Below are 20,282 nucleotides of genomic sequence, written 5' to 3' on the forward strand. Positions count from 1 at the left end.
ATATTTGTGTCATGTCCAACTCCCACGCACACATGCACAACAGTTTCTTCCAACTTGGTATCATGTTGTAATTGTCAGATTATCAGAGAAAAATTACTAATTCCGCCGTCATACGTTAGCCAAAATGAACATAGTACGGCAGAATGAAATATGTATTTACTTAGCACTGAACATCTTTTTTATGCAGGAAGCCTTTCAAATTTTGGAAGTATTGGAAAATCTGGTGTATGATGGTAATTGCTCAGTTGAATAGGTAGTCAATTTTTGAATGAGGATAGGATGTTTGAAATGTTATGGCACACTTTTTGATAACCTGAAACCCATTGGAAGATGAAATAATCCCACTGGAAGGTTTCAGACTTTACTGAAATAGTTACAAATGATTATCTTTGTTCCTTAATTTGGCAGCTCAATGTGGTGGTGCCATGTCTGACTTCAGTGGTGTGATCCTGAGTCCTGGGTTCCCTGGAAATTATCCCAGCAGCTTAGATTGTACATGGACAATCAAACTGCCAATAGGATTTGGTATGTATCCTTCAAAATGTCTGAATTCCAGAGGATCTTCCAATCTACAAATAGATGAACATGTATGTACATGAGGTGGCTCCACTTGCGGCCATGGGCCAGGGCTTTTTCTGCTCGACCTAGGGATTACATTGAAGGAGAGGGGAGAATTAATTAATTCATTTGCTTAATATTATTTATTGAGCACTTACAGTATTAAAGAGATTTTAGTAATTGCATGGGAAAGTAGCAAGGTCCTTATCCTTAAGGAGCTTACAATCTAATGAGTGATGGAAATGTTGAAGATTTGTTGTAAGGGGAGTTGATGACAGAGGCCGTACTGATTACAGAATTGCTGGGAGTGAATTTTTAGAGTAACGTTCTGCACGCAGTAAATGCTCAATAACTATCAGCGATTGAAATACCATTCACTGAGGCCTCACTGCCTGGCTCATGGTCCACCTTTAGCATATTTGTTTATAAAAGTATCAAATTGCACCCTTTCAGTGGTTCATAGAGAGGATTCATCCCTTTTCTCATCCTACTTGTCCTTAATAGTGAGGAAGACTCTTTACTCACTCTTTACTTCCAACAAACCTGTTTTGTAGAACCCTGGTACGTACTCCAAATTCCTTGGAGTATGGTTACCAATCAGAGCTAACTTCATTTCCACAATGGCATTGAGATAGCTGGTCCGTTGGGGATCCTGGGGGAGGAGCCCAAGAAATCCCAGCTCTGCCAATTGCCTGCTGTGTTCCCTGGGCCAAGTCACTTAACTTCTCTGTGCTTCAGTTTCCTCATCTGTAAAATGTTGATTCAATCAATATGTGTACTGTGTACTCCTTCCTATTTAGACTGTGAGCCCAAAGTGGGACAAGGACTGTGTCTAACCTATTTAAATTATATCTACCCCAGCTCTTAGAATACTGCTTGGCATATAGCAAGCAAATACCATTACAACAAAAGAAAATAATCAGACTACCAGGAATAGCAAACTGAGAAACAGAAATTAACTTATAGTACAGGAAGAGAAATGGGGAAAGACAATCCAAATTACAGCACACATTGGATATACAAGTTTCTCTACAGACTTTTTTCCATTTCTAAGAAAGTAATCCACAAGCTGCATATGGAAGGACCTTCCATAAACTATCAGTACTTTATAGCAGTAAAACATGCAGAGAGATGTTAGCGAGACAAAGACTACTCTTCTTAATGACAAAAATCTCTACTCAGTTTGATTCATTCCCAGAGCATTCTAGGAAACATAGGCCTTAGCCTTTAGGGCAATGTTGTTTTCAGGAAGGCACCCTATTTCCCCTCAGACCTTCAGCCAATCTTTCCCAGCCCAAACCGCTACACTAGGGGTAAAATCAGACTCAATATTTTCAGGAATATGAAACAAATAATTCCAATGAATATAACTCATTTATTTAGAATGTAAAATCACTAAATAATAGTACTTTAAAGCCAATTTACAGTGTCCTCTTAGAAAAAAACTACAATTCTATCACATTGTTTTATATTTTGATCTTGATTAATATATATTTTCTAATGAAATGCTCCTAAAAGATCATTGTTTGTCTACTTTTAGGTAAGCATTGTTTCTTTTCCCTTCCTAAATAACATATCCTTTAATTTATTTGAAGTCCTTCTTATTCCTCTTGCATTCTGGATATCAAATATAACCTGTACTCCCAGTGAAGGAACTAGTGTTGGGCAAGACCTTTTTCAAGAACATTGTCTTTTTTTAATTACTCTTAGACTTACTCTTAGCTCATGAACTGGACTGTAAAAAAAATAATAGTTTTTAATTATAACAAAGGCATTTGAAAAACTAAGAGCCAGATCTTCATTCTTAATCACTGAAATTGGGCTGTCCATATGATAAATAATTCTCTCTAGGAGTTAATTGATTATCCACTTGAGAGGAATGAACTAACTATTCCAAAATAATGACAAATGATTTCCTCCAGTATTTTGATGTCAGAAAAGCACTACATTACTACACCAGAGTGATGAATCTCTTTGCAGGAAGGGGTATGGCCATGTAAGAATTAGTCTTAATATAATAGAAACTAAACTCTGATCATATTTTAGTGATTCATATATGAACTATGAAGTATTCAGCTGCTGGAATTGAATGCATTTGTTTTCCTTCCTTTTAGGAGTACACTTGCAATTTGTAAATTTTTCTACGGAAACAATTCATGATTATTTGGAAGTAAGAAGTGGCTCTTCAGAAACTAGCACTGTTATTGGACGACTTAGTGGGCCTCAGACACCGGCTTCTCTATTCAGCACAACTCATGAAACCAGCATGTATTTTCATAGTGACTATTCTCAAAACAAACAAGGATTCCACATAATATATCAAGGTAGGTTCACGGAATAAAGTTCCAAATGAATTTCAAAATTTATTATTCATTATTCTTTCAATTAATTCAGGTGAAATAGTAAATACCCTATCTTCCATTTTGTTTAATCTTAAAATGAAATTGCTGTGTATGATGCTTGCATACCACAAGTAATGTTTGGAAGTTTTCAAATGGGCATGGGACTTTGAAAACCATGACCTTTACTTTACTATGACCTTTACTTTTTCAGGGAGGAGGTTGGGGGGTCTACTAGGCAACCTGGATTATAGTCCTACCTCCTCCATATGCCTACTGCTTGACTTTGGCCAAGTCACCCAACACCTCTATGCCTCTGCTTCCTTATCTGAAAAATGGGGATAAAATGTTTCTTTTCCCATCATCTTAGATGTGGGAGGAGGACTGTCCAATGTGGTTGTCTTTTCGCGTGGCTCAGAGAAGCAGCGTGGCTCAGTGGAAAGAGCACGGGCTTTGGAGTCAGAGATCATGGGTTCAAATCCCGGCTCCGCCAACTGTCAGCTGTGTGACTTTGGGCAAGTCACTTCACTTCTCTGTGCCTCAGTTACCTCATCTGTGAAATGAGGATTAAAACTGTGAGCCCCCTGTGGGACAACTTGATCACCTTGTAACCTCCCCCAGAGCTTAGAACAGTGCTTTGCACATAGTAAGCGCTTAACAAATGCCATCATCATCATCATATAATAAGCACTCAAAGCTATGCATGAGACTGTAAGCTCGTTATGTGCAGGGAACTTGTCTACCCACTCTGTTAGACTATACTCTTCCAAGCACTGAGTACAGTGAGCTACACATAGCTAGCACTCAGTTTTGATTTATTGATTGATTGTTGGGCAGGTGAACATTGCTTCCCCCAAAGCCCCATTTTTCTGGCTAATAAAGTTAAAACGTGGTTGGTGCAATTCACAAAAATCATGGGCAGATCATTACAACAGAACTTCAAATATCAATTCAATCACTCAGCAGCATTTATTGAGCTCTTACTATTTGCAGACCACTGTTCTAAGTACTAGGGAGAATATAATACAAGAAAATTAGCTTATAGTCTGGATGGGGAAACAGACATTAATATGAATAAATAAGTAATTTGTAATACATGATTTAAAGATATTTTCAAAATTGCAATGGGGTTAGGGGTGGGGTGAATATCAGATGAACATAGGTCAAAGTTCCAAGTGCATAGACAACACAGAAAGGAGAGTGAGCTGGGGAAAAAAAGGGAACGCCTCATGGAGAAGATGTGACCTTAATTGTGCTTTGAAGGTGAAGACAGCAGTGGTCTGGTGGATTTGGAGGGGAAGAGAGTTCCAGGGTAGGCGGAGGATTCAGAAAGAGGGTCAATGGCGAGATGGATGAGATCGGGGCAAGCTGGTACCAGAGGATTGGAGTGTGTGGGCTGAGCAGTAGTAGGAGATTAGCGAGCTGAGGTAGGATGGAGCAAAATAATAATAATAATAATGGCATTTATTAAGCACTTACTATGTGCATAGTACTGTTCTAAGCACTGGGGAAGTTACAAGGTGATCAGGTTGTCCCACAGGGGGCTCACAATCTTAATCCCCATTTTATAGATGAGGTAACTGAGGCCCAGAGAAGTTAAGTGACTTACCCAAAGTCACACAGCTGACAATTGGAGGAGCCAGGATTTGAACCCTTGAACTCTTACTCCAAAGCCAGGGCTCTTTCCACTGAGCCACGCTGCTTCCCCAGTGATTGAGGGCTTTAAAGCAGATGGTAAGGAGATTCTGTTTGATGGGCAGCTATCGGAGATTCTTGAGTGGGGAGCCATGGACTGAGCAATTCTCTTGATAGATGATCTGGGCAGCAAAGTGAAGTACGAATTGAAGTCAAGAGAGACAGGAGGAAGGGAGGTCAGGTAGGAGCCAGATGCAGTAGTCAAGGTGGGTTAGGATCAGCAAGATAGCAGTTTGGATGGAGAGGAAAGGGTGGATTTTAGCAATGTTGCGAAGGTAGAACTGACAGGATTTGGTGACAGATTGAATATGTGGGTACAATGAGAAAGGACATCCATATATGAACATATATACTTAGAAAACAATCAACAGGAGTTACATTTGATAGTGTGCTTTTTGATAGTTCAAAAATTTTCAGTTACTGTTTGAAAAAAAATTCTATCAAAGTAAATTCCCAGTTTCTATAGCACATTACACAATTACACAATTCAGTTATTGTGTGGTGGAAGAATCTGGGAAATGTTATCCCAGAACACAAGTCTCTTTGGTGCAACACAAGTCATAAGTTGGGGCAAGTAGATTTGGTGCAGGAAGAAATTACTGTAGTGCATGTGCCTAGCTTTAGTCAAAGGGTGACATTAGCTACCCTTGAGAAGGGTGAGAAGCAGCGTGGCTTAGTGGAAAGAGCATGGGCTTTGGAGTCAGAGGTCATGGGTTCAAATTCCGGCTCCGCTAGTTGTTAGCTGTGTGACTTTGGGCAAGTCACAACTTCTCTGTGCCTCAGTTCCCTCATCTGTAAAATGGGGAGTAAGGCTGTGAGCCCCAAGTGGGACAACCTGATCACCTTGTAACTCCCCGGCGCTTAGAACAGTGCTTTGCACACAGTGAGCGCTTAATAAAAATGCCATTATTATTATTATTATTATTACCCATCCCAGCTTCCACCTCAGAGTTACTGTATGGTACAATTCTTGGTGCTTGCTTCTTTGCATATTTGCAGTATTTGCTACAGTGAAATAATGAGTGCTTAGGGTGTAAGGCATTTCAGTATAAAGAAAAGAGTGGATCAATCAATCAATCATATTTATTGGGCACTTTCGGTGTGCAGAGCACTATATTAAGCATTTGGGGGAATTCAAATAACAATGTAACAGAACTGGCAGGCACATTGTAATGATAATATAGAAATAACAGTTCTAATGGTACTTAAAACCACTTGTCCCACTCCATTAATTCTCACTGAATTAACAATTATGAGAATACAATTTTCCCATAACATCAGTCTTTTGGAGTTTAGTCAATATTAAAAAACGAGTTTAATTAACATGTTGTGTGAAAAAATAGCTTCTTGATCCGTTTGAATTATAATTCCATACAACTTGATGTATTCTGATGAAATTGAGTGTTATGTCTGAAAACATGTATTTTTCTTGCCTGAATTTAAACCTCAACAGTGAAATGAATAGTATACAGTAATAATATTTCTGTTTGTTGAATATAGTGATATGATGGGCTTTGTTTTGCTGAAACAATAATAGCTACATTGCTCACTATTTCTTATAGCTGGAAATGTGTAGCACTCTGAAAATATATGAACAAACCATTTTTTTTTTTAAAAAAAAGACTAATCTTGGTTAGCATTCAAAATAAGACATTATTTCAAAATGTATATGTAGAATGATAGGCATTCTGGAGACCTACCCCTCTAGACTGAAAGCTCATTGTGGCAGGGAATGTTATCTGCCAACTCTTGTACTCTTTCAGGTGATTAGTACAGTGCTCTGTAAACAGTCAGCACTCAATACTATGGGTTGATTGATACTCATTGGGAAAGTATAATAAAATCAAAAGAAAAATTTCCTGCTCCCCTGCTCATGAGTTAGTTACACTCTACCGAATATTCACCTATTAGAAGGAAAAGTTTGTTTCTCCCATTTAGATTGCATTACAATCTGTTCCTTTGAAAGAAATTTCTAAAGAAAATTGAAATACCCCTGTAGATATTTTTCTCCAAGAACATATGATACAAACCAGTAAGCAATCATATACTGAAGAAGCAGCTTTGGCTCAGTGGAAAGAGCACGGGCTTTAGAGTCAGAAGCCATGGGTTCAAATCCCAGCTCCACCAATTGTCAGCTGTGTGACTTTGGGCAAGTCACTTCACTTTTCTGTGCCTCAGTTCCCTCATCTGTAAAATGGAGATTGACTATGAGCCCCCCAAAGGACAACCTGATCACATTGTAATCTACCTAGCGCCTAGAACAGTGCTTTGTACATAGCAAGTGCTTAATAAATGCCATTTTTTTTAAAAAGAGACTAGAATATCTTTGATTAAAATTGTAGTTCTAGGTTTATATTTGGTCTAAAGACTCCAATTTAAGCAAATTGTCTGTATGGAGTGAAGAGGAAAAAAAGTACTTTTATGAATTGTGCTGATATTTTAAACAGTATAGTTGTAGGGATGAAAAGAAATTCGTGTGAAATATTATCTGTTTAAAACACCCAGTATAAATGTATTTTATGTTTCCATGGTGCATGTCTTCTTGATCTACAGCCTTCTGAAACTCTGAATAAAATAGATACTGTATTTGTTATCTTTCCCCAAGCTTATCAGTTGCAAAGTTGTCCTGATCCCCGCCCATTTCGTAATGGCTTTGTGATTGGAAATGATTTGACTGTGGGCCAAACTGTTTCATTTGAATGCTTCCCTGGATACACATTAATTGGAAACTCAGCTCTTACTTGCCTCCATGGAGTCAGTCGTAACTGGAATCATCCTCTCCCAAGGTGTGAAGGTATGTTTGTATAAAACTGAAGAGACCTGTGTGCTTTCCTGAATGGAAACAAGTTTGCTTTATTGGTTCTAATTTTGTCACACTAACGTTTTTTTTCTTTTGTCCCGCTTGCTAAACTGCATGACCAATACTGAGAGTTTCTTATAGCTAAGTAGTTTTAGCCATGTGAATTATTTCAGTATCATAATCATTATCAATATTTTATCTTCTCCATATTAATTTGGCTCATTGCTGGCAAAGTTGATGCTCTCTTGCCCAGGACACTCTTCATCACTCTTCATGTAGAATGGTGTGGTGGTTTTCTTTGCCATGACTTTGTCTGATTGTAAACATCATCACAATTTTTGGGGAGTTATCACATGATATATGCAAGAAAAATCAAAGACATCATAGAGTTAGCAAAGTATTATAGACTATCAACAAAATTATAAAAACAACTATAGTAGATGAGCAATCCCCAGCAGGCCATTGATTAGCAAAGAAGAAAACTGAATGAGTGGGCTTTAAAGATATATGATCCTGGTGATAAATCTCCCTACATGTAACCTTTAAAAGTGGGTTTGTGCGATTCTGAAATTGGTAATACCAGATGTAGAAAATTTGAGAACAGAGCTCTATAATCGGGTTTAAATATTGAGGTGAGATTAAGGCAAATTAAAAATCAATTTGAAGTTTATTTGAATAATAAGGTTCTCAGTAATAAATGAACACAGATTAATTAATACTTGTTTCCAATTGGTAGCCTTCATGTATTATCGAAATTCATTCATCTTATGAAATATATTCCATTTTCACCATTCAAGAAAGCAAAGTGTGTGAAGTCTTAACGTCTGCATTTAGGGTTTTGGGTTTGTTTGTCTTTTAGCTCTGTGTGGAGGAAATATAACTGCAATGAATGGCACCATTTATTCTCCTGGATTCCCTGATGAATATCCTAACTTTCAAGACTGTTTTTGGCTTGTAAGAGTCCCACCAGGAAATGGAATTTACATCAATTTCACAGTACTGCAAACAGAACCAATATATGATTTCATTACTGTATGGTAAGAAAAAAACATCGCAATTGATTAATTCCACTGTATATCCTATAGTTCAACTAGGTAGGGAGGGAAATATTTTAAAGTTCTGTGTTTCAAATCTTTGTTCAATAGCTGAGCTGCTAGAAAGAAATCAAACTAACTTAAAACACCAGATTTGGTAGTTTGTTGTCACATAGCATATAATTATGGCAGAAGAAAACCATTTGATGGGTAGAAAATGCTCATTGTGCTTAAATAGATTGTATCATTGGTAACTTAAATTAGATCAGTTCATTCACTACTATTAAATCACAACTGGGGATTCACCAAGGTTTGTAAAAAGGTATACCTTAATTAAGATCTTTCAAATAGCAAGAACAGCATATATTTACTCTAATTTCTAAAGCAAGAAAAGTTTTAACAAACTCCTAGAGGAAGACTTTCCCTGCACACTCCTTCACTCCATTACATACACCGGGAATGTAAGAGTCAAGGACAAGAGAATGTGACTGACAACGTGCAAACCTAGTTGCAATAGCAAATCCTTTGTACAGGTTCTCAGTCCTGAAGTCTTCATGACTGGACTGAGCCTTGGCCTCCATTTGTGACAGGAAACTCCCGAAGACTTAAGATCCCAAATCTTAGGAGTTCCTAGTGCCCACGATTTGGGGAAGAGTTTGTAGCTCTCTCATACCCAAAAGTCAGGAAAGAGAAGAAGCAAAGCAGTGAAGAGTAGAAAATTCTAAATTTTGGGGGACTTACAAATTCTACAAATGTGCAGAAGGCATAGTAGGGAATTTACACTTTATTTTGTGCATGGCATGGGGCATGAGTTCTTTAACCAAGTACCATACAGTAGTGGAGAGGTCCTGTTCCATCACTAACATCCTTCCAGAACCCAACGGGCTCTACAGTTCTGGAACAAAAATTAAATTTCCCAGTGATTGACTATTTGGATTCCTTCAATCCTCTTCTAGTTGTTTGGGGAATAATAATAATAATAATAATAATAATAATAAAATAATAATAATAATAACTGTGGTGTTCCTTAAGCAGTTACTATGTGCCAGGCTCTGCATTGAGTCTGCCTGGGGTATATGCCAGATAATCAGGTGGGACACTGGGGTTCATAGTTTAAGGGGAAGGGAAAATGGACATTTAATTCCCATTATACAGATGAGGGAACTGAGATATAGAAAAATTAAGTGACTTGCTCAAGATTATAGAAGAGGCAAGTGACAGAGCCAGGGTTACAACCCATGTCCTCTGACTCTCAGGCCTGTGTTCTTTCTACTAGACCATGCTACTAGGGCAGGGGCAGGAGATCTTTTCCCACTATTTACGTTATGGTGCTCCCTTGTTTATCTTTTTAGAGTCTCCACCACTTACCAGAAAGCATTAAGTGGGTGCATATTAATACGAACTTGGCTATGATGACTGTGTCCCTTTTTCTATTCCTTGATTCTTTAGGTGACAAACAGAGGGCAGTAATATTCAATTTAATCAATCAATCAATCAATTGTATTTATTGAGCGCTTACTGTGTGCAGAGCACTGTACTAAGCACTTGGGAAGTACAAGTCGGCAACACATAGAGACAGTCCCTACCCTACAGCGGGCTCACAGTCTAGAATTTAATTGACCAACAGGTATATCAAGGAAAATTTGAATATAGAACAACTTCCCAAATTTTCTTATAGGGCCTTAGCAATAGTGATCTTACTTCCATCTTTGGAAGGTTTGTATTACTTCATTGTTTAACGTAAATAATAACTTACTATTTAATTTTGTGTAGAGACATGGGGGAATGAGATAGTAAACATTTTGAAATTCAGTAAAAATTTCACAATAGTAAACTTTAAAAAATACTGGCAGCCTACTGTTTACAGCATTCTTTTACAAAGAACTCATAATTAACAAATTGATTTAATTTCTTTTCCCCTCTAATGCACTGTCCACATATATTAAATTCTAGGAGAATTCTGGGTGAGGAGCCTAGATTCCTGAATTTTCTTTTGACTTTGTTGATGAGGCTGAAATGTGTTATTTTTGGTTCCCTTTTGGTTCCATGGCAACTGCTCAAGACTAGTGATCCAGAGGCAGTTGGCAGCACAGAGAAGGGTAATGGAGGAAAAGTGTAGTAGTGTGGCATGAGAGAGCTAAAAAGGAGTGTCATCAAGAGCAGTGTAATAACTTACTGAAGAAAAGGTTCCGGAATGAAAAATATAGATTGAGAGGTATTGGTAACCCAATTCCACATCCTCAAAATCCTATCAGGGTCGTAGGTACTTATAAAATGATAGAAAAGTGCTGTGAAAGGAGGAAATGGGGGAAACTGAAAATAATGTAGACAAAGCAAAAGTAGTAGAGGGAATAAATGGAGTAGATCATATGGCAGCATACAAAAGTAAACGTTTGCAAAGAAATAAAAATCAGTCAGTACATAAAAAAGTGAAAAGAATGGAGAAAAATCAATCAATCATTTATTGAGCGCTTACTGTGTGAAGAGCACTGTACTAACAGCTTGGGAGAGTACAATACAATAGAGTTGGCAGGCATATTCCTTGCCCCGAGAAGCTTATAGTCCAGAGCGGAAGATAGACATTAATACGAATTAATTTTGGGTAGACAATTACAAGAAAAATATGGAGTAAATAGTGACAGAGATAGTCTACTTAATTTATGCATAGAATGCTGTAAGTATAATGCATAACCACTTATATTTTATGGTACATGTAAAGTATCAGTTCTATGGCAGTACCACATAGACATGTAGGAATTTAAAATCCAGGGCAAAAAGCCAATGCATTTACTATAGTGTTATTTTCTCTCTTTTAGGGATGGACCCGACCAAACCTCACCTCAAATTGGACAGTTCAGTGGTAACACTGCATTGGAGTCGGTCTACAGCACTTCAAATCAGATCCTAATCAAGTTCCACAGTGATTTTACTACAAGTGGATTTTTTGTACTCAGTTACCATGGTTGGTATTGTTGGATTGCTTTTACTCCTAAAGGTTGCCTAATTTGAGCTTGCAGAAATTGGATGGCAAGCATTTTAATCAGTACTTGAAATACATTGAAATTTGTCAATTTTCCCTGTAGCACGTTAAATCTGCAAACAAATAATGACACCTTATGTCACTTGGTAATATCAAAATGTGAGCCAAAGGAAGTGGCAAATCAATCAGCTTGTTATTGTTCAGGAGGAAATCACTAGTTTGCAAGGCCCCTGGAGAGGAGGCCTGGCTTCATAGTTTATTAACCCATGAATAGCAGATTTCTCAGTGCATAAATAAGCAAATGGCTAACTACTGATATAGTTCTAAAATAATATCCAATTTCTAAAACTTGGGTTGATGATAATATTGTTTATTCCTTCCATGAGTGTTTCTAAATAGCATGTCCTTTATGATCTAATTGTTTCAATCAACTCTTTCAGATTATTAGGTTGATCTTGCGCTGTAAGATATTTGTAATAGCTATGATCTCATTATTCCCTTGTCCAAGCATTAGGTAGTTGTTCTGTGGACAGATGAAACACTGTCTTCAAAAGGGTTCATTTTAATGTGAAATACCTGGAAATACACAAGCTACACTGGTACACAGTATGCAAGGTATAGAGTTCAATTCCAATCAGTGATTGAATGATAATTTGAAATTACAGTAAATGGCATGTTCACATATAATTTGGTATATTTTCTCAGTAATCCATATATCAAGATTTTACAAATAAAAGAGTTGAGCTGTAAAAACTATAAGCACAAGATTTATGAAATAGTGCTTAAAGGGAACTATTAACATTAAGAGAAAGATTTTACATATTGTTTCCTACTCCCAACTATAGCAAATGATCATCAACATATTTATTGTAAACATTCATTTGTATGAGTGCAATGACAGAAATACAACATTGGACTTAATTATTAATTCTGAATCTTCATTATCACTTTATAAATTATGAATGTCTGAGTGGCCCCAGGGAGAAATTTAATGACCTTGTTTTGTATCCAGGGATATTATCTTATAAATGAGACTGAAATGTTCAGGGCAATGACCACAACTATCATACAGAAAATGAGCATTTTAGTAAAGGTGTTGCCCCTTACAAAAGCATATCTCAGAAATCTTAAGAAGGTACCGGATCACGGAGGTATAGTCATCCAGTGATTAGAATAATGCTTGGGACATAGTAAATGCTTAACAAATACCATTATTGTTATTATTAGATTATGAAAATGAAAACTAGTTCTACCTAGATTTAATTCAAACATGTAAATCAAGGGATGTCCTCCCCATGCGATGAAATGGCATTTCTAGGCAAAAAAAAAATCCCTTCCTAGTTGGGTTCTCATTCTATATTGCTTCTAACGTGGAGCTTTCAAGAGGCAGACATGGACTGTACAGAGGCACGTTGTCTCTATATGTTGCCAACTTGTACTTCCCAAGCGCTTAGTACAGTGCTTTGCACACAGTAAGCACTCAATAAATACGATTGATTGATTGATTGATGTCAGTATCATTTAGCATTTACAACTGAATGGCACTATTGGATAGTATCTATTCTAGACTGTAAGCTCCTTCTGGGTGGGGATCATGTCTACTAACTCTTATTGTACTTCCCATGTGTACAGTGCTCTGCACACATTAGACACTCAATAAATACAGTTGATTGCAAGAGATTTAAAAATATATGAACTGTTGCTTTGAACCTTCACTTTATATGCTTCATTAATATTTTGCCTTTATTATACAAGTAGCCATTGAGGCTTGGTAGTTTTCTGGGGCATTGTATGATATTTCCTAAGTGTTTCCTAGGTGGCAGACACTATACTAAGTGCTGGAACTGACAACAAGCTAATCAGGTTGGGCATTATCCACGTGGGGCTTACAGTCATAATTCCCATTTTACAGATGAGGTGACAAGGGTACAGAGAAATATCTTGCCCAAGGTCACACAGAAGACAGGTGGGGGAACTGGAATTAGAACCCAGGACCTCAGACTCCAGGCCACTTACCACTAGGCCATGACAATAATTTGGTCAATGCGGCAATCAATCGTATTTGTGGAGTGCTTACTTTGTACAGAGTGTTGTAATAAGAACTTGGGAGAGTACAATATAACAGAGTTGATTGGTATGTTCCCTACCCACAACGAATTTACAGTCTGGAGAGAAACTAAAATTTTATTAGAACTCTAGGTCCCATGTACTTGTAATTTGTTCCTTAACTCAAAAACTGGCCTTCTATTTTCTACTTACTGGGTACAGAGACAGTACTCTAAATGGCACCTTCCTGGAATGAAAGACTTAAAGCATATTTTAGAATGCCTACTCTAAGTGTTTTGCCAAACAGTTTAGGAACAAAATTAGTCTTCTATTTTCTAACAGTGAGCAGATTCTAAAGCGTTTCCTGGATGATGATTATGCATTGGTGGTAGACAGGATTTACAGTGTTCATTCTATATTTTCATTCTGCTGTCTTTAACATTTACTTTGTTGTTTCTTTCTCTATTATAATTGTGTTTATTGACTTTAGATAATTTGTTATTATTTCCCAGAGTGGTAGACTTTCTGGGTAGTTTCTGGAGTTGGAATGTCTGTCATGAGAGATAATCTCTCTAAACATGCTTAACTCTTGTTTTAAAAATAGAAAACAGGATCATTTTATACCCTAACTGGACTTTTCTTTACTAGGCACATCTGACCAGCCTTATGAAATAGCTTAATAACAAAAACATGTCTATGAAATGCTACACAAAATGAGATTGAGGTGTGCAGTGAAATGAAAAAGAAAAGACATAAACCAGATTTCTTTCCATGTTGACATAATTTATCTGTTTATGTGTACTTACCTGCATTCCCTTAGAACAAGGAGTATGTTATCTTTGTTTTCTGAACAGTACTAGCATGCTATTCGTCTACAATTGTTAGAATAGTGATCATCCCTATAAATAATCTTTTTTTAAAAAAAAAGGCTATTGGTCAAAACCTTTGAGGATCATTATTTCTTAGAGACCACATAGAAGTATTGTGTATTAAATAAAGGATCTCTGAAAATCTCAGAAATATTTTTTACTCTTAAAAATGATTGGTGACATTAATGGGAATGTAATTCAATTTTATAGTATTAAAATTCTTTGATTGCTGTCCTATCCATTATGCTGGTCTCTAAGAGCCAACCTTGTTGCAATCTTTGAGAAAGTCATCCAGAGCTGCTGAATGATGATGCCACAAAGAAACCAGTAGATTAACAGATTTGGTAGTGCTATGAACTGCCAACAGATCTGAAGAAAATTCAGTTATGCAATTTGGGAAGTGCTACACACCATGAAATATTTTCATCAATGGCCCACAACTTAATGTTGTTACTGGAGTCTGCTAACTAGGCAGTACTATCCAACATGGCACAGGTAGGGAAAGTAGAAAATGGAATAGAGCTGGTCAGTGTGGTTTTTGAATACTGAGAGAGTTGGGCAGCATCAGATTAGACTATATACCAAATTAAAAGCTACAGTGCTGTCCAACTTTCCCCATGAATATAAGACCTGATCCTACCACAGAAGACATTGCAGCTTCTTGAGAAACTTCACCAGCATAACAACACTGAATAACAAAACAAACCTGGACCCATATATCTGAGGATCCCAGTCCATCAGGTTTTCCAGGGGCTTCAAGGAACCCCACTAATTGCCCAGTTCTACCTCCCATATCCTGCCAAACTCTTCCCCACAGGTGAAGCGTGGAAGAAAACCTACCTTCAAGCACTGATAAGGCCAGTGTATCCTTTTGATGCTCAGAGAGTAGTTATATCGTCTATGATAGGTTCACGTTTCACATGGAGAATGAATAGTTCCATCAGCATCATTTATGGAGTCTATTCACTTTCAAATGCCAAGACAGGATCCAAAACAACAAAGTCCTGGAGTGAGGTCAGCTTCCTGGTACTGAAGCTATGTCCATTTCAGTAGATCTGGGCTGGGTGGTGTACAATGGTATTTATTGAGCACTTACTGTATGCAGAGCATTGTACTAAGTGCCTGGGAGAGAACAATACAATAGTGCTGGTAGACATAATCCCCGCTTTCAAGGAGAAGCAACGTGCCTCAGAGGAAAGAGCATGGGCTTGGGACTCAGAGGTCATGGGTTCTAATCCCAGCTCCACCACTTAGCTGTGTGACTACGGGCAAGTCACTTCACTTCTCTGTGCCTCAGTTCCCTCATCTGGAAAATGGGGATTAAGACTGTGAGCCCCATGTGGGACAACCTGATTATCTTGTATCTCCCCAGCACTTAGAACAGTGCTCGGCACATAGTAAGCATTTAACAAATGCCATTATTATTATTATTATTATTAAGGAGCTTGCAGTCTAGAAGATACACAAACAGCTACCTTATGATGAGTTGAACTTCTAAAACTAAGAGTTAATTACTGCAGCTAGATCATGGAACAATGCAAAAAAGAAAAAATTTTGTTTTTCTTAAGAATAGCTTCAATAACCACCTTGAGACTAAGTGGCAAAAACACTACCAGACTTTGCAATTAAATATAACCATCTGGTCGTGGTGTTTGTATGTCTTTATACACTGGCCTGCTTTTGCAATCATAAGTGAATTCACCATCATTGGTTTCTTTTTCCAAAACAAAGAATAGCTAGGGATAAATGTATAGTGAGTATAGTTTAGGTCCATAAATATATGCGATGTTCCACATGCTTCTGCACATACTTAGCTCATTGGAGTATGGATGTACAACAAATTTTCTTCCAAATGGATTTGCCTAATTTGTTCATTTAAAATTATCAGAAAAAAATATCTTGTCAGGCTTCCATTTAGATCCTGTTCACAGGAACAAGCTATTATTTTCCCATCAGGAATGTTGGAAAGCAGCCTGGCTGAATAGATAGAGCCCGGGCCTTGGAGTCAGAAGGGTCCTGGGTTCAAATCCATTTCAGATGTGGCCGTGGCCAAGTCACTTAACTTCTCTGTGCCTGTTTCCTCACCTGTGAAATGGGAATAAGAGCATGAGCGCCATGTGGGACAGGGACTTTGTCTAACCTGATTAACTCGTTCTTCCCCAGCACTTAGAACAGTGTTTGGCACATAGTAAGTGCTTAACAATTATTATTATTATTATTATTATTATTATTATTATTATGCCTCTAGACTGTAAGCTTGTTTTGGGCAGGGAGCATATTCACTAATTCTGTTGTATTGTACTCTTTCCCAAGTACTTGGTACAGTGCTCAGTAAATACCATTGATTGATTGGTTGATTGATTGGGCAATTCATTATTACTTTTGTAACAATTCATCGAATTCAATCCAAATCCCATGATCCTCCCAGCCCATTTGGAACTTAGTCATTGGGATCCTGAGGAGATGCCTGACACAGGAATTAACTTTCCAAGAGTAGATCCATTTGGACCACTAGGGCGAGAACAGGTTCTCTGGGACCCTGGTAATCTGACTCAGACTCATAAAACCCTGAAGATACCTCAAATTCTGAGGAGGTCAACAAAGCAACCTATCATAGTTTGTTGTAACCCCTTTTAGCTAACTGTTTTTTGTAAATTGCATTTGAGACTCTTTTGCTACATGGCATCTTGATTTAATTAACTGCATTGCACACAAGAGTATTTGGCAAAAATAAGTAAAGTTGAGGGGCAACAGACATAATTCTGTAATCAGGATATTTTCCCATTTCACAACCAACTATGGATTACCAAATTGAACTGAGTGGTTTATGTGCATACCCCCTTTTTTAAGGAAGTAGGAGAATTTAACATGAAAGCATGGATGCAGAAAAATCCGTCATGCAATTGTTTTTTTTTCTATTATTATTATTTCAATCTAAGGAAAGCATTAGCATGACCTCCCATAAATTGATAGTAATAGGAAAAGGATAAAATGTCATATTTTGTTCTTGTAGATAAGCTCAGCTAACCCTCTTGTTATTGTTGTTCACAACCTGATGGTTAAGAAAATCATAAAAGTACATGTGCAGATTGAATAATAACATTTCTCCTTCTATGTTGCTTTATAGCCTACCAACTACGAGTGTGCCAGCCTCCTCCATCCATACCAAATGCTGAAATTTTGACTGAGGATGACGAATTAGAAATAGGTAAAAGCCTCATGATAGTTGTAAAGACAGGTTTTGTGATTGGTTCATTTCTATTCTTAGTAAATTTGTTTTTTTACTAATCACCCTAGACAAAGAAGCCTGATCATCATATTGTAATTTTAAAGCAGAACAATGGGGTATCAGCCAACTTGGTGAGTGACATAGAAGGAGAAAGATGGGCAAACAAGAAAGTAAAAACTTCTAGCATTCTGCTCTGGGACTTATTCTGCTTTCACATGCTCCAGCACAAGTCTGATCTTTTAAGTGAGCAAGAGGAGTAGGGATTGGTGCATGGAGACTTTCCAATTTAATAATTTGTCCCAATTCCAGTATATTTTACTAAAATTGCCAGCAGTGATTCAGCTATGTACAAGCTAAACCAGGATTTATGGTTAGCTTAGGCCTGTGGAAAGCAGCACAATTGAAAGAAGTCCTGGACGATGGAAGGGAGAGGAAGGGAAAAGCTGAAGAAGGGATCAGGCAAATGAGATAATTATACATTGCCTAGATTGGGCCACCTAGGAAATTAATGTGATCCAAGTAAGGTAGCCATCCTATGAATTGACGCCTTATCATGGCAGGGGAGTTTGCAAACACTGATTAAACATAGAGCTAAGCCATGTAGGACTACCCATAATGGAAAGGTCTAAGCCAAAGTGTCAGACAAAGTCAATTAATCTGTGCTGGGCAGCAGCAGCGGCATGAGAATGAGTCAAAGGTGGCTATCCAATGATCAAAATGTTGGTCAAAGACAACAGCAGAGACTCAAGGTTTTACTGTGTTGAAGAAGGCAATGCTAGACCACTTCCATATCTTTACCAAGAAAACTCTGTGGATTCACATATCAGAATGACTTTGTAATAGAAGATGGGATATTCTGAAGAGGGTGTGGCCACGAAGTTGCTGTGGGTCAGAAATGACTCGACAGCATTTGGAGAAGAAGAAGTAATGTAGACAACAGAATGATCTGTCATTTTATCTGGGGTTATTTTCTCCACTTAATGAGACCCCGAGAGGGGTCTTGTGTTGGCTACATTCATTGCCCATAGCATTTAGCTTTGCTTCTCACCAACAGATCCAAGTACCATCTGGGATATCCTTCTTTCAGCCTGAAATAATATAGCAGGGTTGGCATGGAGATTTTTTTTTTCCTCCATAGGGCATAAACTAAGACTTACCAGAATTGGTAAGAATGATTGGATTACTATTGATTTGTGTTTTTCCAGATTGATTGGGAACCACATGAAGAATATTTCATTATCTGAAAAATGATTTGGAAAACATGGAAACATGAAATTTTTTGCCTGCTAACATTTCTTATCATTAGTACTAAAATATCCACTGAAAACCCCCCTAGCATGGGAAAACATGACAAACACCCAATCAGTTATCCTTGGAAAAATGAATATACACATTTCTATTGAATATCTTGCTCATTCTTGACACTGCCTCATGACTTAATATATGTTTATCTTTCAATCTAATAGGTGACATAATAAGGTACCAGTGCCTACCAGGCTTCACGCTGGTTGGCAATGAGATTCTAACGTGCAGATTAGGCGAACGTCTTCAAATGGATGGAGCCCCTCCTGCCTGCCAAGGTAATAATCATCATTATTGAAGGAACATCTCTTTCTAGAGGCCTTCCCTGACTAAACCCCCATTTTGTCTTCTCCCACTCCCCTCTGTGTCGTCTAACTTGCTCCCTTTGTTCTTCCCCACTCCTAGCCCCACAACATTCATGTTCATATCTGTAATTTATTTATATTAATGTCCATTTTCTTCCGTTTCTACTGTAAGCTCACTATGGGCAGGGAATGTGTCTGTTGTTATATTGTACTTTCCCAAGTGCTTAATGTAGTGCTCTACACAAAGTAAGCACTCAATAAATATGGCAATGAATGAATGAATGAATGAATGAAAGAATGCTGCACTCCTGCTCACCTACTTGTTCATTGCATTTTAACAGCACAGTGGAAACATTTCTGGTGGGGTTGTTTCTGTAAGAGTGCATGGTCATTGATTTCTATACTTTCAGTCCTGAGAGCCTGACAGGAGTCATCATTGTCCCTGAATTGCAATAATCAGGAATTATTTTGCAATTCTAAGACTCAGGGTCCAGGAATGTTTTCAGCTACTTAGGTCCTAAATGGGATTTGAAATGAAAGTCAGAAAAACTACAGTAGGCGTATTATCACTTTTCAAGAACTTGGATAGCATTATTGCTGTTGTTATTGTAGATTAATGCTCATTAAGTGTTTTAACAGGAAAAACGCTACAGTAAGCTATGCAATCAAATTCAAGAAAATGATAAAAGTAGTAAGATCTGGTCCTAGCCAGGGCTTTCTTAGCTCATCTCATCTGCCCAGCGTTTCGCATAACTAGAGCAGAGCTGACTTCCTAGTTTGACTAATTAGGCCCAGGCTAAGTGCCTCTTCCAACTTAATGCTGCTCCTCAATCAATCAGTCAATCGTATTTATTGAGCGCTAACTGTGTGCAGAGCACTGTACTAAGTGCTTGGGAAGTACAAGTTGGCAACATATAGAGACAGTCCCTACCCAACAGTGGGCTCACAGTCTAAAAAGGGGGAGACAGAGAACAAAACCAAAACATACTAACAAAATAAAATAAATAGAATAGATATGTACAAGTAAAATAAATAAATAAACAGAGTAATAAATATGTACAAACATATATACAGGTGCTGTGGGGAAGGGAAGGAGGTAAGATGGGGGGGATGGAGAGGGGGACG

General features: G+C 37.7%; 1 protein-coding gene across 1 annotated transcript in view; it reads left to right on the forward strand.

Moving 5' to 3' along the window:
- CSMD3 (CUB and Sushi multiple domains 3) overlaps nucleotides 1-20,282 on the forward strand; it is a 781,433-nt gene that overhangs the window by 657,930 nt on the left and 103,221 nt on the right. Inside the window, exons 40-46 of the mRNA XM_038745631.1 lie at nucleotides 409-525; nucleotides 2,673-2,882; nucleotides 7,198-7,386; nucleotides 8,252-8,429; nucleotides 11,243-11,388; nucleotides 17,449-17,529; nucleotides 19,017-19,130. Coding sequence (XP_038601559.1) covers nucleotides 409-525; nucleotides 2,673-2,882; nucleotides 7,198-7,386; nucleotides 8,252-8,429; nucleotides 11,243-11,388; nucleotides 17,449-17,529; nucleotides 19,017-19,130 — 1,035 coding nt within the window. The remainder of the gene's footprint in view (nucleotides 1-408; nucleotides 526-2,672; nucleotides 2,883-7,197; nucleotides 7,387-8,251; nucleotides 8,430-11,242; nucleotides 11,389-17,448; nucleotides 17,530-19,016; nucleotides 19,131-20,282) is intronic.

Source organism: Tachyglossus aculeatus, chromosome 4, assembly GCF_015852505.1.
Source record: "Tachyglossus aculeatus isolate mTacAcu1 chromosome 4, mTacAcu1.pri, whole genome shotgun sequence".
NCBI classification, from domain to species: Eukaryota; Metazoa; Chordata; class Mammalia; order Monotremata; family Tachyglossidae; genus Tachyglossus; species Tachyglossus aculeatus.